The sequence below is a fragment of the Xiphophorus couchianus genome, chromosome 2 (genome assembly GCF_001444195.1).
Source record: "Xiphophorus couchianus chromosome 2, X_couchianus-1.0, whole genome shotgun sequence".
Lineage (NCBI taxonomy): Eukaryota > Metazoa > Chordata > Actinopteri > Cyprinodontiformes > Poeciliidae > Xiphophorus > Xiphophorus couchianus.
In genome coordinates, this window is record NC_040229.1 from 33,876,460 (window position 1) to 33,896,624 (window position 20,165).

The 20,165-nt window shown below is 37.6% G+C and overlaps 1 protein-coding gene and 2 long non-coding RNA genes across 8 annotated transcripts; 1 reads left to right on the forward strand and 2 right to left on the reverse strand.

The window, feature by feature from the left end:
* Positions 1 to 760: 760 nt before the first annotated feature.
* dus2 (dihydrouridine synthase 2) lies at positions 761 to 17,284 on the forward strand. Of its 6 annotated transcripts, none has more exons than XM_028035317.1 (17): positions 764 to 874; positions 1,220 to 1,357; positions 1,437 to 1,482; positions 2,414 to 2,505; positions 2,616 to 2,659; positions 3,890 to 3,950; positions 5,386 to 5,433; positions 5,546 to 5,611; positions 6,235 to 6,305; positions 7,403 to 7,489; positions 8,416 to 8,490; positions 8,756 to 8,924; positions 11,224 to 11,345; positions 11,467 to 11,607; positions 11,971 to 12,058; positions 12,751 to 12,824; positions 16,372 to 17,284. In XM_028035317.1, exons 2-17 carry the CDS (start codon positions 1,238 to 1,240, stop codon positions 16,655 to 16,657), a joined length of 1,590 nt encoding a protein of 529 aa, XP_027891118.1. In that variant the 5' UTR covers positions 764 to 874; positions 1,220 to 1,237; the 3' UTR covers positions 16,658 to 17,284. The 6 variants fall into 6 exon arrangements, with proteins under 6 accessions (XP_027891128.1, XP_027891118.1, XP_027891111.1 ...); XM_028035310.1 differs by having other exon boundaries at positions 765 to 874; positions 1,212 to 1,357; XM_028035296.1 differs by having other exon boundaries at positions 766 to 874; positions 1,164 to 1,357.
* LOC114155464 (uncharacterized) lies at positions 14,395 to 15,596 on the reverse strand. Its single transcript, XR_003597748.1, has 3 exons — positions 15,250 to 15,596; positions 15,107 to 15,169; positions 14,395 to 14,933 (listed from the first exon to the last, which is right to left on the reverse strand). It is a non-coding gene; the product is annotated as an uncharacterized LOC114155464 (long non-coding RNA).
* On the reverse strand, positions 16,903 to 20,164 carry LOC114155471 (uncharacterized). The gene is made up of 2 exons (XR_003597752.1): positions 19,475 to 20,164; positions 16,903 to 18,833 (listed from the first exon to the last, which is right to left on the reverse strand). It is a non-coding gene; the product is annotated as an uncharacterized LOC114155471 (long non-coding RNA).
* Between the last annotated feature and the right edge of the window lies 1 nt (position 20,165).

Sequence of the window (20,165 nt, forward strand, 5' to 3'; positions counted from 1 at the left end):
CAAAAAGTGTTCTATGAATAAAAATTAATTGAATGATGGATTTATAATCTGTGAAAAGAACATCATTCTAGACAACTGGTCAATCGCACAGACACAACTTTCCAAAACTAAATTATGTCAGTTTCTTTTTAGAGAGAACAAGCGTTATCCTGGCAAACCATTGCAATTAGTTGTTGATTCTTTATTTATTGTTTGATAGTTTCTTAAGAGTAAATTACATACATTTAATGTATGTAATGCACCTGCAAGACATTTTCCTGCTATTTTCATGCGAAACATAAGACCAACATAGTTGACATTGACTTTTGGTAATTCTTAAGAATAATTTCTGGTAATATATTATAAATATAACATAAAACTAGGATAAAATATCACATTTGTCCATTTTATTTTTCAATAATGTCAACTGCCTTTATTTTGTTTCATTTCACCTCAGCTGCTGGAACAAGCAAAAAAAAAAAAAAAAAAAAAGTAAACTTTGAACCTATTTTTCTCACATAAGGCTCAGAAAAGCGCTTCATGCGGCAGCTATCTTTGTTTTTGTTCTCTGTTGATACGTGGACACTGATATGATACAGTCCTACTTAAAAAAAATAAAATTAAATAAGAATAAGAATAATAAGAAGAATAGTGATAGAGTAACTATGATAAATTCATAGTTACACTGCCTTATTATTAACTTATTGGTTTTATATCATCTGGAAATTTCAGCTAGATTGAAATACTGACTTCACAACCAAGTTTGAACTTGAATCTATGTTGAACGGATATGTGTAGACGTCATTGCTGACATAATGACGTTGAAGCCTAAACAGGAAGTGTGGCAGCACGTTTCCCACATGAACACACAGTACAGCTACAGTCTGAAATGCCGGTAGGTGAATTTTCTGAGATATGGTAAACCCTGCGAGCTAACATCTTTGTGGTTAGCTTATCGTTGAGAAAGCACGTATGCGTTTTGCCAAGAATTGTTCTGTTCTTATATTCCGCAAAATGTTACTCTGAAAAATTACAGTAAACAGTTGAACGCATGTCGTACATGTCAGACCCCTCAAGGTAGAAATCCAGGTTTATTTCTAAATTGGCATATTCATCCAGCCATTTCAGCCTGGTTTTGATTAATGTTTTTTTTTTCCTTTTTCTTTCTTTCTTTTTTTTTGTAGCTTTTGAACAAAAAATGTTATTTTACCGTGGGTTTCTGATGTTGGGAGGTTTGCAGATCCACTGAGCAATTAGCATGGCAGCACGCAAGCTCAGTTTCAGAAACATCACAGCCCTGGCCCCGATGGTCCGTGTGGGGACCCTGCCGATGAGGCTGCTGGCTCTGGACTACGGAGCTGATGTAGTTTACTGTGAGGTAGGCTGGCTACCTCACGACCCAAAACATTAAACTAGAAAATGCTGTTAAAAGGAACGCGTTGTTTGGTCTTTCCCAGGAGCTGATAGACATTAAAATGGCCCAATGTCAGAGGATCGTGAACGGTAAGACCTTTTCCCAAAGCTTCAGATGAACTGGCCCTCTCACTAACTTGTGATAATTTGTCATCTCTTTTAATTAAAATTTGTGTGGGTAAAAAATGACAAGTCACAGTGTGGAGGTAAACTAAATTCATAACTGTGCGTTCAGAGGTGCACTGATATTAAATTTAAAAATAAGATTAAATTGTAATCTCAGAACGTTTCCTCTAAGTAATGGTTCTTGTATGAATTCCTTCTGCTCATCAACCAATTAAAATGGAAGTAATTGTTTGAATTTTTTCCAGTAATTTCTCTCAGGATTCAGCAGCAAGCAAGGGAAATGTATGCCACTGCACATGTAAACAAAGCAGCGGTGAACTTCTTCTTGGCACAGTTTACAGACTTCTTGTAATACTGCCCTGGTCAAATACCTATGCAGTCCATATCAAAGTCCACCACTGTTTTCTCCAGCTGACCTGCAACAAAACAGATTACAACTGTTTCAACTGTTTCTTCTTTCCTAAGCTTGTATGTTTAGCTTCTGAAATGGTGCTGTGTCCTGTCCATCTCCAATGGGATAGTAGTTATGTTGTCATGGAGACCAGAGATAGGTTTGTAGATTTGATTTGTTAGGAAGAACAGCACCAGAGAGCTGCAGACATTTCTCGCTGTCAGTTGAAACAATAACAACTTACTTTGATTCAAAGCCTAAATGATGACAAGTAAATTTAGCATTTTGTATTCTGCTGCCTCTTTCCGTTTACATTCAGATCCAGTCATTTACATATTCATAACTGGTCTACATGTGAATAAAATTATTCTGGATGCTTAACTTGAGTTTCTTAATTTTTTTTTTGTTTTTTTTTAGGAAATGCTTAAAGATTTTTGTTTTCTGATATTTGCATATACTGTATGTTATGACAATTGCTTGTATTGTGTGTGTATGTTTTACCAGATGTGCTGGAAACGGTGGATTTTGTGGCTCCAGATGAGCGCGTAATGTTCCGGACCTGTGAGAGGGAAAAGGACAGCGTCATCTTCCAGATGGTGAGACCAAACATAACAGCACCAGCCATCAACCCAGTTGGTATTATGCAGTGGCTACCATTTTCTGCAGATCAAGATGCAGGACTGAAACTCTGTTTGAACACTTTTAGGGAACTGCTGACCCTGACAGAGCTTTAACAGTGGCCCAGCTTGTGTGAGTATTACAGAACATGCAATGGAGAGTGGAAGAAGCTCTGCAACAAAGCAGTTAGATATTAATTATATTAACATTAATAGTAATAAATTAATATTTATGATTCTTAATCATGGAGATCAGTATGGAGAGACCTTTCTAGTGCAGAACCTCACCTGCAGAGCTCAACTTTAAATATTTTTGTTATTTCCATAACCTTCACTATTCCTGGAACTGATTGTAACAGTTCAGGACAGCAGAATACAAGACAGTTGGTTAATTTAATATTTTTTGACATGTAAAATTCTTCATTACGTCCGAGCAACACATTCAGGTGAGACAATGGTAGAAACAGCATTTACAAGCTTCACATTTGTGTACGTCTGCAAAGCACCACAGGACGACAATATGCAGTTTGTTTGAGTGGTGAATTTGCTCAGTTTAAAGTTTTTATTGGCTTGATATCTGTCATTTTTTCTGTACGTTTCTATAGAAAACAATAACCAACCTACTTGTATAATTCAAACATGTCAGTTGGTCAACTAACTTTATTTATTTTTACTTTACTTTATTTTTAGTGTTGGTGATATTTATTGGACTTTGAGTTACTTGCATGACTGGACAGGAACTTCTTCGCCACACTTCTGTTAAAGTTTCGGGATCAACGAAGCCTCGCATTTCACTCTAGAATACCTTAGAATATCTGATTGTGTTGTTATGAACTTTAACATTTACCATCAGATGGCGTTTTTTGTCATTTGTCTGAGTTTGTCTTTCTTTAGGGGAAATGTGTGTGCTCATTCACCTCTTGATTCTTGAAGGATTGCCATATGTAATGTGGCAAAAAAACAAATTATCCCTCTTGTGAATAATCTTTTTCAACAGTGGAATGATGAACTTTAGTCTGTAAATGGCCATATAACCACTCCTAGATTGTTGGGCAGCAAATGTTGCTACTTAAACTCCATTGATGTTATTCCACCAAAGCATTGTTTTAAGACACATTCGGATGTCTTAGAGCTTCAAGTTGAACAAACATGAGATTTAATTGGCAGCAGATGTTTCTTTCCTCGTAGGTTCTATTAACAAAGGAACACTTCATTAGTTTGAAGGAGTGTATCTCACACACACTTTTTCCATTTTCCACATGCAAACACCCTGTAGTTTATCCTTTACTGGTAAACTGGTGCGTCATGATATAAGTGATAATCTGCTGAAGTATATTCAGACTGTGTCTCTTCTGTTGTTCAGGGAGAAGGATGTGGCTGCCATTGATGTGAACATGGGATGTCCAAAGGAATACTCCACTAAGGTAAGTTTATTTGTTTTGTTTTTATTCTTTTTGTGATTGTACCACTTGCATAAAAACAGCTGCTAGAGCAGATATCCTTTAGGGCAGGCATGTCCAAAGTCCGGCCCGGGGGCCAATCACGGCCCGCGGCCAGATTTCATACGGCCCGCAGCTTCGGTCTTATAATGTATTATTTATGGCCCGCCTGCACTGTGAAACAGAATAAATAAATCATAAAACTTGAAACTGTAATTCCTCCTTTCACCAAATGGTGGCAGCACCACTTTAATACTATCAGTCTCTGCCTCCGTGCAGCGAACCGCTCTCCACTCATTTCTGCCATGGCCACTGCAAAGAAAACAAGTTTACAGTGAGGGCCGCCGCTTTCAAGAGAGATGGGAATTACAATACTTCTTTTCTGAAAATCAAGCCAATTGTGCTTGTCTAATTTGTAATGAGATGGTTGCCTTGTTTAAGGATTTTGACGTAAAGAGACACTACCAGACTAAACATGCTAACACATACAACAAGCTAACAGGAAGTGACCGTGCTGAAAAAGTGAAGCAGCTCCAAGCTGCACTGGCATCACAACAGCGATTTCTTTGGGCCTGAGTCAAAAGAAAATACCACCAAAGCAAGCTACGATGTTAATGTTAATAGCTAAACATGGCAAACCTTTTACTGAAGATACATTTATCAAAACTGTGTTATGAAAATGGTGGAGAACATTTTGCCCTGAGAAGAAGCAAGAATTTGCGAATGTTTGCCTGGCACGTAACAGTGTGGCTCTGAGAGTTGAGGACATGAAACTGAGTGTTTTGAATGTTTTGTTTGTCACTATCAGCAGTGAAGAGCCAAAAGAACATTTATGCACTTGGATTTATGGCACTTATTTTTATTAAACTCTTGAGTAAGATTTGGTTATGAACCTGTAGATGTGATACAAACTATTACTTTCTGAAAGATATTGTAAATGACAAGAGCAAAATTCACTTGTTTTAAAATTTAATAATAACAGACAATTTTGTATTACTTATAACTCCTGTTTAAAATGTTCTTGAGGCAAAGATATTTTTAAACTCATGTAAATTTAAGGTATTTTATACAGTTTGTTCAATGTTATCTGACTCTCCAGATATGAAAGAAAAGCAGAATTTCTGCTTTTAGAGTTGCCTGAGTGGCTTATATTTGGTTATTTTGTCATTTGAAAAATAAAGATAATTGTGACAATGAAAATTGTTTTATAACAGTGTGTATTTGCATGACACTTTTGTAGTTAAAAAATGTTCGAACAAACTATTGGCCCCCAGGCATCTTGACTTTATCAAATCTGGCCCTCTTTGCAAAAAGTTTGGACACCCCTGCTTTAGGGTAACCACCTGACTGTGATTGTGATGCATATTATTTTGCTGCCTCTGCTTTGACCTCTGACCCTCTGCTCTGTGTTTTCCTTCAGGGTGGAATGGGAGCTGCTCTACTATCAAATCCAGACAAGATTGAAGCTGTGAGTATATCCACTAAAATATTTTTTAATTGACAAGGAACCACTTTGAAATTTGTGGGTATGCTGTCAAGAGTTTTCTTGATCCAATCTGTGTTATTCTTCTTTGTTAAAGATTCTTAAAAAGCTTGTGACGGGAGTCTCAGTACCAGTTACGTGTAAAATCCGGATTCTGCCTTCGGTGAGACATCGCAAGTCTGTTATCAAATCAGATTTTCTGAGCTGGTGAAGCTTTAAGGCCATTCCATCTTTAAATATTTAATTTTGTTGTAGTCCACTAACTTCTGAAATATATTTTGACATGTAAATCATTAATTCTTGACACTGGAAATATAGGATCTACCAGCTACTATATAAGTTATAAGTTCGTTATAAGCTATATAAGTTCGGTCCATTTACTGCATCCAAGAAGTCCATTGTGATTGCAGCTTTCATTCACTGATATTCTGATGGTAGTTATGATTAGATTTATTGTGCAGCTCTACTATTCACCATTTTCTTTCCACATTATAATTATGCACCACTTTGAGTTAGTCCATCACTCAAATCCCAGTTAAAGAAGATGAAGTTTTTGATTCAAATGCGACAAATGCAAAAAAAAAAGTTGTTAAAATTTTGAAAAATAAAATCTGTACTTCTAGAAGCAATTGTAAAACATGCCATCAAAAGGCTGGTATGAGAAATGAAACAAAGCAGAAATGAGATATTGAAATAAGTTTGTGACATGGTGAAAATGAAAGATAACAGGGCCGATATGAAAGCAGAATGACTAACAGTTCAGTGTTTCACGTTGGTGGTTAACAGTTGGAGGAGACGGTCAGTCTGGTGCAGCGAATTGAGAAGACCGGCGTCGCTGCTGTTGCTGTTCATGGCAGGTAAGAGGCACTTTTCTTTCTCCATTATTACTGTAGCAGCACGAGAAACATCAATGTTTCCAAATCAGTGATAGATGAAAGTCCTCTCTTTTGTTTCGATGTTTTTTTTAATGTTAGTTGATGGAATGTAGTGTGGTGCACTAATTCCACACCTAGACCTTCACATTTGTGCAGATTTAACGCTGTGCTGTACTTATAGTGCAGCACAATGTTGCACTACAAACACTATGCTGCACAGTGTTCTATATGCACTTCAGTTCATATAGTACTGAAGTGCTCTATGAAGATATTTGTTACAAATATATCTATCATTAACCCTCTAGAGCACTGCTTTTCACATTGAGTGTACACTCAAGCTTTTTCTTTATTATAAACACGGACATGTCAGAATAGAACTATTTGTTTACTGTTTTTATACATTGTGTTCATAGCTTTCATGTTTTGTTTTGTGTTGTTTCTAAAGAATCCATAGATCATAAACATGCAAAATGAAATTCATACTTATAGACTTTTTATTATTTTGAGGTATTACATGAAATAACAATGGCCTGAAATGTCTAAAAGGTCATCCACTCAGTTCTAGTCTGCCTGTTACTTTCATTTCATTTTTAAAAAGAAGTGAAAGTTTGAGATTTGTTGCTTTTACTTTATTTCCTACTATTTTATAGATTTGTTTTAGTCAAATGTAAACTGCTTTGAAGACCCTATGCCATCGCACGTCCTTCCTCTTTTCAATGTGTTGTACAGCACTAAAGTGCTATGCCACTTTAGTAAACAAGTGAACTTGTTGTTCACTTGTTCACAACAAGTGTTGCTAGAAACTTCATGACTGAGATATTTTCCCACTTTCTGAACCTTGGAGGTTGGTAAGGTTGGGCCACATTTTTCTCAGCGTTCCTAAAAAAATTATTATATTTGTCAAAATAAAGAAAGCTATTTTCCTCTGCCAAAAGCTTTTAAGCCAAAGAAATTAATATTTTTTGTACAGCATAAATTATCTGACATTTTAGCGTGGACACATGACTTGGTTAAGTGAGTGTGAAGCTGGAGTGTTAGTTGCAGGTGATCCTCATGTCATTTTTCCGGCTGTTGCTCAGGTTTAAGGATGAGCGTCCCACACATCCTATCCACTGCGATTACATTCAGGCTGTTGCACAGGCTGTTTCAATCCCTGTCATCGCAAAGTGAGTATCAGTCATCAGCCACTGCTCTGACCTTTGTTTCACTAAAACACCAAACCAGTATAAAGGCAGCTACTGGGACCTTTCTGGACCACTTTTTCTCTGTCTAAAATTTCTGTAAAGGCAATGTTGAGCAGAATTAACATTGCTTAATGTTCTGATAGGGACCTCTTTTTTTTACCAAATGACTATTCTTAACATGTTATTTTTTAAAACCTTTGCACCAATGCGCTCTATAGCAACATGTTTTCCAGATGTTACAGAAGAATCTAAAGTTATTGGTTTCAAAGGGAAAAAAGGGGCTTCTTTTTCCTGTTTTGTTAGTTTTGACTCATATTATCTTTTGAAAAATAACCTTACTAACTACAATTCCCCCTCCCCCTACAAATTATGATTTTTTTTAAGGTAAGAAAGCTATCACTGGATCCTGGCTCAATGTGAAAATGTTGAGCCAATGTAAATTGCCATTCTTATTTAAATCATTAATTAATCAAACACTTTTTTAGGCTCAGCTTCACAAGCCAAACCCAGATGTGATCCCTGCCAGATCCCTAGAATCTAGAAGCCACTCAAAATGAATTGTTCTTACAGCATGAGCAGTGTTTCCCTGGGGGACTTGGCCTTGGGGGGAGAAGGGCTCATTTTTAGGGGTTACACATTGATCGCTTTTTAAATATCAATAATCTGGCAGAAAACTGGAATTTGTGCATCCCTACTGTCTTTTCACAACAGAAATAACAGTTACTCCTGCTGATATTTGCATGAGAGCAAGCTGCTGCCATTAAAACAAAACTTGGCATGTTTAACCCTTCCTCGGTCTGAAGCGATGGAAATATTTGGACCCAACGGCTTTTTTACTCTGTGCGGGGTCCGGTGGGGTCACGCGGAGTGTGAGCTTTTACAACGTTTTTTTGTGTGTGTGGTTTTGGAAACATACGAGACAACACCCGGCTTCTCCACGCTCCGATAGGGACATTTGCCCCACTCCTCCTGAGCGTGGCATGGTAAAAACACTGATATCCTGCTTTTCTGTGCGCGTTCTTACATCTCATAAACTAACAGTCAAACATGGTGCTGGTTGTGTGAACTGTTTGGGGCAGCTTTGCTTCCTCAAGATCATAATGGATTGAATCAGGAATTCTGCTCTGTGTCGGAAACCCATCAATACAATTATTGTTTCTACTCCCTTTTTTTGTTTTTTGTCTTTTTTTAATCCAAAGCAGTTTGCAAAGTTGCTTAATTAAATGTACTGTATCACCTGTCCTGCAGTGGAGGTTCTCTAGATTTGGTGAAGACCAACAGTGATATCGAGAAGTTCAGGAAAGCAACAGGAGCGTCGTCTGTCATGTTGGCTCGTGCTGCCATGTGGAATCCGTCTGTGTTTTGCAACCAGGGGCCACTTCCTGTGGAAAAAGTCATGGAGGAATACATTAAATATGTAAGTTTGTTACTTGTATCTGAAAAAAGGGAAGAGAGATGACATCTCTGGAGACGCAACTAGAACATATTTTTGTGTCATTGTATGTCTTACTATCATTTTATTTTCATGGGAAGAACTGATTACTTTTATCGAGGTTTTCTATCGATGCAGTTTTAAGAGGTTTCAGTTTGTTTCATCTAAAGCAGTTGACCACACCGTGCTTTACCTAGCTGGGATCATTTTAGAGAGTGACCAGGCTGATTAGGATGAAGAATTCAAACGAGAATCATTTTATTTTAGGCTGCAGAATTAAAGTCTTTAACAAGATTCTATATTTTTTTGTCTTAAGTGAACTTTTAATTAAGACATCTTCTTAACAGGGATGTAACTTTTTTAAAGTTACTATAATTATAATTTCTCTATTCATAGTTACATATTGAATAGAGCATAATCACACAAACCATGGATAGATGTAGCAATCACTAAAAAAATAAACCCTCCCCAAAAAAGTGAAGTAAATTCAAAAAACCCTAAAAGTACAGAAATTCCTAATGTATGCTGCATCTAAAAACATCACAAATTATGGGATAGAATCTATATTCCAAAAGTGTAGGTGTTCCACAAAACGCTGCTGCATATCGTATCACCAAAGCACATTTGGCAGCTAAATAAAGCTAAGCTTCTCACACACTGGTCCGGTTGCATGAAGGATCACAGCTGATGGAGATGAGAGTTTGGGATGAGCCAGTGGGGCGCATTTCCTGGATGCGTATCCAGGAAAGCCCCATCTGCTCAAAATGAGATGGACACATTTCCTTTTGAGTGGCACCAACTAACTCACTCAGTCTTTGGTTACTGAGCAGTTTAATTTTTTGCCACCATAACTGCTTCAAAATGAACAACAATGTGAAGGGGAAACTGTGGATTAAACAGGAGAAGTCATGCTACCAGAGTAGCAGTATTTCACATAGAAAAAAAAAGAAAACTAATCCATTATTGATATCAATAATGGATTGATATCAATCCATTGATAATTAATAATTGATATCAATCAATTGAATATGGGAAGCTTTTAGCAAGTTGCCACCACCGTTAGAGCGGGGGAGGGATGTAGAGGTGGTTAGTGTGCAGTCAGACCTCCTCCCCCTCTTGCGATACTCTACCCCCCCCCACACACACACACACTGTAACGGTACGCTAACATCCCCCCTCCCGTTCCTGCTCCCATGCGCGCTCTTATGGTACGCTCTACCCACCTCACTCTGACTGTAGCAGCGGAGGACTAAAAGTTTCCGGTATTCTCAAATCTGAAACTTGTCAGTACTCTTACGGCCATAATCATCCACTCCCATGAGTTGTGAAGTTCTGCTGAAGAAATACATCCAGTTTTGACACTTTCTGACAATGTGACTCTCCGTTGGTGAGAAAAAGTCCTGTAAACACCTTTACGCATGAGGACGCACAGAGCCTGACTTTGACGCAGCGTAGACGCACACATTACGCATGGTTACGCATGCAGCTGGTTTTGTTTTGATTCACGTCAAAACAAACCCCAAAATGCCTTATATCCTTATGACAGGACACGTGTTGGCTACACATCTGTGGCTTTAGATTTAGTCTCCGAGTTGACCAGTCAGAAATATTCCAGAAAGAATACAGGCATGTCAAAATGAGCTCAAGTCGTTCTTTAGATATTATTGGCTCGGGAAAAGTCATTTCATAACATTATTGGTCGAATGCGGTGTCAATCAAAAGGGGGGGCTCTAGGCTGCCCAATAAAAGCGTCATATTGGACACCGGCAGAGTTTAAAGAGGAGAAAAACGCAAAGAATTCAGACAACCGAGATTTGTCCCATGGATGGGATGCCGCCAGTTAAGGGGTTAACTTTCAGGCTACAGCTGTCTGCTTCATTGACAGTAATAGGGAGCTGGTTGCGCTGGAGAGGAACCTGACAACTAGTAGATCTGCCTCTCAATTTCCCTCTAGAAGCTCTGGTGGAAACTATCAGTAAACTGGCAGTCTGAAAGTGAAGAGCACACAGACTGCAGTTCTTTAAATGGACACATTGCATTTTGTGAAATTAGTCACTTTTGAACCCAGGGTCATTTCACTGTGGCCTGTGGATTTACCTCATGTTTTTTAACATCAGAAATTACAGAATGAACTTCTTTTAGTAAATCAACACGTTGATTTCACAGTGCTTTTACTAACTGAGTTCAGCCTGTCAATGCAGTTTTATTATAGAGATATATTCTACATTTCAATCAATGCTGACAATATGCCTCAGGTTTGAGCTTTTGGGTTTTCTGGTTCCAGGCAATACGTTATGACAACCATGCTTTCAACACGAAGTACTGTCTGTGCCAGATGCTGAGAGACAGGGTGGAATCTCCGCTGGGGAAGCAGGTGCAGGCTGCACAGACCAATGCTGAGATAAGGTGCAAGAGTTGTGTTTTCTAAAGACCTTTTCTTGTATAAACCAGGAACAGAATGGAATATTATCAGTAAGCCGTCTTAGTGTTGTGTAAAGCGAAAAGATGTGATTTGACTGTACTGCAGTGAGGCATATGGACTGCAGACATTTTACCAGGAGATCCAGCAGGACCTTCAGGCCAAGATGGCAGCCCTTCAGAGCAGTAATCAGCCTAACAAACCCATAATGGATGGAGATGTGACAACCATGGCTGTTAAGTTTGAACGGTAAATCTGTCAAATATCACATTTTAACATGACAGATGTACCCTTTTTTGATGTGTGTGTGCTGTACGGACATGGGTTTAAAAGTTTATCATGACATTTTGTAGTTATTATTGGAATGGTGAAAGTCTGGATACAAAGTAGTTAAAATACATTGGAGTTGAAAGGGTGTTTTTTACATTTTAATCAGTTTACCTGCTTATATTTAACGCTTTGGTTTAGAGACTAAAACTGTTAATGGTCAAACTGTAAACTGAGAGGCAACAAACTGATCAGTACATAAAAAGAGAAAAATGGCTGCATAATTGTAAATGGCAGTCAAAAATAATTTTTGATAAACATTGTGTGACTTGTCTGTGTTTGAAGGAGAGACTATCCACCGCAGATCACACCCAAGATGTTTCTGCTGGAGTGGAGCCGTAAAGAGAAGCTCGAACAGCCGCAGTATGAAACGGTACGTAAAACGTTCAGTCTGTGTTCAGCTTCTGGAAATAAACTCAGAGTTTCACTCTGAACAATTGGGACACTAAAGAACATTTTTAGGGCTGAGAAATTGACTCCTGTAATATATGTTATTTTGGTGTGAATGGCTCACTTTAAAAGTGGAGTATGTAACTTTTATTAAAAAACATAGTTTTTTACATATTTGAAACTGTCACTATGTTGTTACAGTACGTTATGAGACAGATGATCTGTGAAAATATCTCTATTACTGTCATTATTTTTGTAGAAATCATTGAAATAATGGTGTCCTTTTGACATGAAAGGTTTCTTTTTTTAAAAAAAAGAAAAAGAAAAGAAAAGCCAAATTCTGCTCATCATGATTGATTTGTAAGAGCAATCAAAAGGATAAAACATGGCTCCTCTCACAGTTTCATCCTCCTGTGAGGATGAAACTCACAGGAGTTTGCAGACTGCAGACTCTGCAGACTGCAGACTGACCAGCTTATGCAGGCCTCCGAAGAAAAAAACATCCAACATGCATTATTGCATGTAACAAATGTGTTTCTAAAGGTTTTTTAAGTGCATGTTCCTTCCTCTTTTTAATGTGTTGTACAGATAGTGAGGCAGAGTGAAGTGCCAGGCAATCAAGCATGTCTTCTAAGCATGCTTCAAACAAAGCAGTGTGTTTTCCTTCCTTTTCAGGCGCAGCGCTCTCAGGATCGAGCATTTCAGTCAACTGTGACTGTTGCCAACAAAAAATACAGATCATCCCTTTGGTTAGTACACACATGCATGTTGTTTTTGTCCTGTGTGTGTGTGTGGCTTTACTCAGGCAGATGTTCATGATCATGGCAGTAACCTGACATTCATCAACCAGGTAAATGAAACATGTTCTGGAAAAAACATAGTCTGCTTCCTGAGTGGCAACTTTGGTTTAAGCAGAAGTATTGAAAACAAAAGATAAAATGAAAAAACTGAACAAGCTTTTTCCCCAAAAAACATTTACCGTATTTTCCACACTATAGGCACACCTAAAAACCTTCAATTTTCTCAAAAGCCGAGAGTGCGCCTTATAATCCGGTGCGCCTTATATATGGACCAATATTGAGCCACAACAGGTCTCGCAACTACGGAAAGCAGCCGCCGACTTCATTTTCCCCCATAGAAGAAGAAGCGTGCGGTGCACGCTGGGTTTTGGGTAAAGACCCCAAAATGGCTTCTATTAAGAGACACGCTTACGACGCAGAGTTTAAACTCAAGGCGATCAGTCACACAGTAGAACACGGGAATAGAGCAGCAGCGAGAGAATTTAACATGAACGAATCAATGGTGCGGAAGTGGATATATATTGTGATTGCACTAACGTTTGATTTACCGTAACAGTATCAGACTGTTTTTTACGTGTTTATTGAATCGAGGAAAAGTTCCCCTCCACTATATGTTATACCTTGCTGTTGTTAAAAGATAAACTGTGTCACGAAAATACCACGTCACTTACTTTACCTCGGGGAAAATAATAATTGTTTATTCATTTTGGGAATGAACGGAGTTTTCAGAACGCTGGTTTGTAATCTATTAATAAAGTTTGACTGACCTATTTTGTTGACATTCCCTTTATCGCAGTTCCATCTAATGGATGCATAACGTAACCCCAGCCTCTACTGTAGCGTCTATTCTATGCGCCTTATAATGCGGTGCGCCTTCTATATGAAAAATTTTTTTAAATAGGCCATTCATTGAAGGTGCGCCTTATAATGCGGTGCGCCTTATAGTGCGGAAAATACGGTACCATATTCTTTGTTTTGTTGATGTCCAACAAGTTTGTTTTGTATCTTTGAATGTCACTTTGATCAAATCTATTGTCTGTATAAAATCTATTGCAGCATACGACAGCCTTTTGTGTAGTATGCTGCAAACATTTAGATTATACAGTAAAAAATTTAACTGAAATATATTAGTTTTTATTTACAGACTTTATCTGGTTCTGAAGATATGACCATGCTTCTGTCTGACGTTCTCCATGGTGCCAGCTAGTAGCACATGCAAAGATCTCATTTAAATAATGAGATAAAGTCAGCACCATTTTTGCATCTGTAATCAACGGCTCAGACAATCTTCAAATTGCATGCAACATGGCAACTTTTTTTTTTTTTCCACACTTGCACGTTAGTACTCCTTATTTAGAATCTTCTAACATCAGGCCCTTCATGTGCAGTTTCAGAGCCTTTGCTTGCAATTGTAACACAGTAGAGAAGGGTAGTATATATATATTAGATAAATGGGCCAATAGGTTCGGCTATCGGAGCACAGTGGAGTGTTTAAATGGCACACAAAGGCAGTTGGATGTATCTAAAGAACTGGCTTTAGTGACATAAAACATACAATTGACAGTTGCACAAAACACACAATTATGAAAATAAAATTACACACATTAAAATACATAAAATAATGACAATATTACTTGGCCAAGTGCTATCTCTTAGATTCAAATATTTTGGGTGCACCCTAGTAATCTGCACTCTAAATTATATTAGTCAACAGATTAATTAAATTCATTTCCAAATTGAGTTAACTCGACATCGTTCACAGAGGAGAATTTCCACCACAGCAGTTTGTTATAATGTATGAAATAAAATTGGTCCAAAATGTATTGTCCAAAATAAAAAAAACAATAAGAATGGAGAATGTCAGTCGGTGGTCTCACACATAACCAACTGTGTGTGAAGATGTGTGTTACACGCCTACCACACCGCAGGGTGCAGCAGGACTCCAAATGGGACAGACGAAATCTGGTTCTTTCTTTAGGTCCAGGTGGGAAGGCTCGCCATCAAGGTCAAAGGAGGATCCACTTCAGGAACAATCCAGCATAAATAAAAAAACCTGACCTGTCAACAGACAGGACCAGCAGAAATATAGGATTTTTACTAAGCTGTTCTAGCTTTAATCCTTTTTTCCAATACAATAATAAAACATTTCTTAATTACTCAAATAAAGGATATTTTTAACAACAATGTGACAAACAACAAAAACCCAAATGAAAGGCTCAGAATATGCTCACCGATCTCAATGCGACACGCCTCAGACAACTGTATAGTGTCTCTCAGTCCGGCTGCGTGGGGCACTAGATGGTGTAACAAGGCATATTTGACCTAAATAATATAAACTTAATAAAGTAAAAATAGGTTATAGCCTAAATTTTACCTTTAACTGAACGGAGAACAAGATGAACCAACTGCCAGAAAGAGCTAACGGTTCCTAACGGCTCTAACAGCAGAAAACTGAAGTTTAGTCTTTATACTTAATAAATCATTTCCAGCCCAGAAGCTGGACGATCAACAGAAAATCTATTTACAAAAGAGTTAGTTTATAATACAGTTTGTAAATAATACAGTTCGTACGAAATACTTTAACTGTCACAATACATACGCTGGCGCTGCACAGCTCAGCTGTCTCATTACGTCGGAACTCTAGGGCAAACCAACAGTACTGCAGACCCGGGGGAGAAGGGCGGGACCCACAACGGCAGTCTGCATTCTGATTGGTTCAGACGCTCTTGAAACTAAACTTCCTATTGGCCAGGTAGACCACCCAGCCTCCTTAACCTCTGTCTCTTAAAGAGGCATACCCACTTTATGTGGGTTACACAATAACTACATGAAGCCTGTGACCTACTGACTTCCCCAAACTTTTAGAATCTTCTTTTGTGATATTTTCCCAAACTCTTTCCGAAGAGCCTTATTTAGGAAAGTTAGATCATCCACAGTCTCCTGTCTAGTAGGTCAAATAGTTCTCTGTGGCATTCAAACCTGGAGGTTTAGAATAGATCTGACCTTCTACGTACTTTCTCTACCTGCCTGATGAACTCCTCTGTTGTTTGGGCTCATTGTCCTGCTTTACAGGAAAACCATTTGTACGTTGTCATTGGTGGCTTTGCTAATTAGTCTGATCATTCATGCCAGGCTCCTCTGATGGGGAGAAGCTGTAGTGCAGTAGTATTTTATTGTGACAAGTAAAATGACTATAAAGGTCTAGTGAGCAATCTTAAAAGCAGACTTGGGTCAACTCTTTCATCTAAGGCCCAGAAAATAAAAAGAAAAGAAGAAACAAAAAGGCTTGATGATGGTGATCAAATGCATTGATTGACTAATGGTTACCAACTGTGATGACCTCTGTTTTTAATCACCTCTGTTAGTCCATTATTTGACCCAGTTTTGCAACAAACTATGTTGTCATACTTTAAGATGTAAAAGAGCAATGTAAAAAAAAGCCTTTCTATATGTTGACTCATCTTCAGTTTGCTTTTCTGTGTTCTATTTCTAACAGGGAGAAGTCGAAAAAGTTTGCAGAGCAAGCTTCTGCTATTGTCTGCCTGCGAGTGTTGGGTGTACCAGAAGGTCGCATTGGGGAAGAAGATTCTGGCTTGGTCTGCAAGAGGAAGAGGGAGGGAAAGCCGAACTGCAGCGGTGAGGAAGGGAGGAGCAAAAAGCTGCATGTTGACATCTTGCAGGAAGCGGAAGCCCCAAGCCCCACTGTGGAGATGAACAGTGATGAGCAAAACCCAGCCACACCTTTAAAACAAGTAGAAGCTTTAAGAGAAGCTCTCAGTTAAAACAGAAGACAGACAGATTTCTGCAATGTTTGACTGAACCAAAGGACTGCAGATCAGCCTATTGCTGTTCTAATATTTTGAAGCCTGGAACCTTTCCTTGGAGGAAACACTAAAATAAGACTCTTTCAAGATTTGCTTAAGTCTTCCATATTTCTAAAGGATTATTTTCCCAGTGGGATCAACTGATTCCATCAGCAGGGACAAAGCCAGGTGGCCTTAATGATGCTTTTTTATTTAATGTATTAGAAACTAAACATTTGTTTTAAGTTTAAGTGGCGAGGTTTATATTTGTGTTTATAGGTAAAGCAGATCAATTAGTTCAGTTAAATTTTTTCACAAAAATCATATAAATCTTAATATATGTGCCTTCCTGCTTAAAATCACCATTTAAAATTGTTTCCTTTTAGCTGTAAGATGTTTTGTTGTCATTGTAAACTTGTCAAGGTGATTTATACATATTTTAATTTACATTCAATCTTTATTTCTTATTTGGATGGAATAGGCTAATTTGTCCTTATGGAAGCTGGTTTTCTGTTTTCTGTCTGTCTTGGTAACCAAACCAACTTTACTGATCAGTTGTAAGGATTGGACAAAACTAAATGTACAATGAAAACATTTTTGAAAGACTTTCAAACACTCTGCCTGAAATAATGTCATTATAAAGAAATGATGTGAGATAATGCAGAACTGTAGATGTAACATTTTAGCTTTAAACACCTTCATTCTCCTTGTACATTTTGGGGATGAATAGAAATAGTGAGTCACCTATACTGATCGAGTTAACGCCTCCTATTGACAATTTTCTAAGAGAGTGCAGAAAATCCATAAAGATTTAAAAAATCTGCATGTGTTGATGTTTGGGATTGATAAATGGCTTAAAATAAGACAGACTCTGTGGGAGGATGATTGATAAACGTTTTATGATTTCTGTTTGTATTATTTTAGAATACTATTCTTTATGCTGTCGACTGGATAATGCAATTGTTGTAGCAGATTTTCCCGGGACAGAAAGAATTTCCCCCAAAGGAAACAAATTGAGATTCTTGACCTGACAAGAACGGGGAGGGGAAATGTTGCTACCTTATTTCATGATTCACTAAAACTGTAAAAAGATGCTAATGGGGAACTTTGACCCTTTTGAATGTTTTGCTATTCAGGCAAAGACCCTATTTGAACTATTTTTCTAGCCTTGTATGAACTTCTTTGGGAATTTCAGTTATCATCTGTGTTGCTTGTGTTGACAATCCCATGTTGTTTCCATGTTGACAACATGGGGTTGTCAACATGGATGTTAAAGTAGAATAGAATAGAATTCAACTTTATTGTCATTGCACTGTCACAAGTACAAGCAACGAGATGTAGTTTGCATTAAAGTGTCTCAAAGAAGCAAAAGAACCATATGAAACACTTCAAAATTTAGTTTTGAATCAACATGTTGTGCATCAAACACACAGAGACACACACTTGACTTGATAATCAGTAAGTTACTGGGTTTCTAAATATTTCCAATCTCTTTAATTGAGAGACTTTATTTAAAAAAAAATTCTGATGTAGCAAGACGTTATCTCAGCGACTGACTCAGCTGAACACTTTGATCAAGTTTATTCTTCCATCTCTTTCTATCCTTTGCCACTTTGGCACAGTAATTAGCTGGTAACTTTCCTTCTAACATTTCAGACATAATCAATACTATTGCTCCCTTTAAAATGAAGGTCGTCTTTGGTAGGAAGAAGTCCCTGTGGTGCTCCACTGGTTAGAAGGGATTGTCAAAATTTGAACTGTAGGACTGGACTGCAGGTTCACTGTGACATCTATAGAGAGAGACTTCACTTCACATATATAACTTACAACTGAAGAATGCAAGGAATCCTTTTCTGAAATCAAACCACCATGTAACCAAGGCAAATTAACTCCAGTCCACCAGGACCTGAAACAATTTTACTAACTTCTTTACTGAGAAAATTCTGAAAATTAGAAGGTCAAGCCCATTACCAATGTTGTGCCTAATCAATAGCAATCTGACCTGTTCACTCCACATCATGACTCCACCCATCCTGCACACAGATTTTCCCAGTCGCTCTAATCAGGCAGGAGGCTGAGGAGCATCCAGAACAACACCAGAAGCAGTTACTCAGGTGTTACCGCACATGTGTCTGTTCTTGTGTTGCACCTGAAACTGATGGGAAGTCTGCCTTAGATACAGTATGCATCTCTTATAAAATATAGTTTTTTACATATTTGTTGAAACTGTCACTATGTCGTGACAGCATGGCATGAAAAAATTATTTGCTTGTCTATTTTTCTCCCAGAGGTAAGGGCTAAAAACAACACCCTTCAGCCATCAGACTGCTGAACTCAAGCTGCATCTAATTTGGCTTCATCTCATAAATTATTTAAAAATACATATCTATATGTCACATAAATTACTTATTTATTTTATTTGTTTATTCTATTTCTTAATCTGGGACCTGAGTCCGAATTTTGTACCACAAACAAAAAAAAGAAAGTTTTTTTCATTTTTCATGACAATGAAAAAAAATTATTGAATCCCTAAACACATAATGCTTCCTAATTTTAGTTTTAAAAAAAAAGTTGCAGAACTTAAATTCACCTTAACAGAAACGGTGAAGATATGTTTTGGTCAGAATCTTACCCCGTTATGGATTTTACTGACAATATATTTTTACGTATTGTATTATTTTGTTAATCTAGCCTAATATCAAACAGGTAACCAACAATTCCCAAACTAATTAACATATAGTTTCGAAAGAGAACAATAACACGAGGAATAAAAAAGTGAGGGAGTTAAAAGCTTACATTGTTAATTTGATCATACAGCTGCCATAAACTTGAATTTTAGCTTGCGTATTTCATTAAGTGAACTGACCAAAGTTGAAAGTAAGGCGTATCTTCTAGCAACAACGTTGAGTACGTCGTTATAATGATGCCTTTAGGGAAACGTGAAAAACATAAAAGTTGAAATCGGTAAGATAAAAAGAGTCTATGGCAGTTTTTTCCACCATAGCCTTATCACTGTAACTGAACCCCCAACATAACTCAAAGCATATTTTCACCTTCTCAGGAAAGTATGTGCAAGTGTTTGTCTGGTTGAATTTCTGCTTTCTCATTGCATAACAAACACAATGAAATAAGCAAGGCTGCTGACTGATAATTTTTAAGTGTAGCTAATCTCTCACAGGAAGCAAATGTCTTGTGGCCACAAGAGGAAGTAGGCATGCAGCTGATTACTGCATTTTGTGTTTTCAACTTAATCCTTATTTAATCCTTTATCAAAAGTGTTTCAGTATGAAATAGTAGCATCTTGTGCATATAAAACTCTTGATATTCCACAAAAAACAATTACAGACAGTTCGTAATTTAATCACAAAGGAAATGCATTGTAAAGAAAAGCAAAAGTAAATTCTAAAAATGTAAAAGTTATCAAGTCTGGTTGATTACTTCAGCGCTGAAGTTGTCAACCAATTTATGCATTTTTTATCAAAAGGAT

What these genes read in the sequence shown, in the direction of transcription:
- dus2 (XM_028035317.1), top strand. Translation starts at nt 1,238, where the DNA reads ATGGCAGCACGCAAGCTCAGTTTCAGAAACATCACAGCCCTGGCCCCG. An exon ending in CTCCTCCTGAGCGTGGCATG is followed by an intron (nt 8,491 to 8,755) that starts GTAAAAACACTG and finishes CCTGTCCTGCAG; the next exon opens with TGGAGGTTCTCTAGATTTGG. An exon ending in AACAGCCGCAGTATGAAACG is followed by an intron (nt 12,059 to 12,750) that starts GTACGTAAAACG and finishes CTTCCTTTTCAG; the next exon opens with GCGCAGCGCTCTCAGGATCG.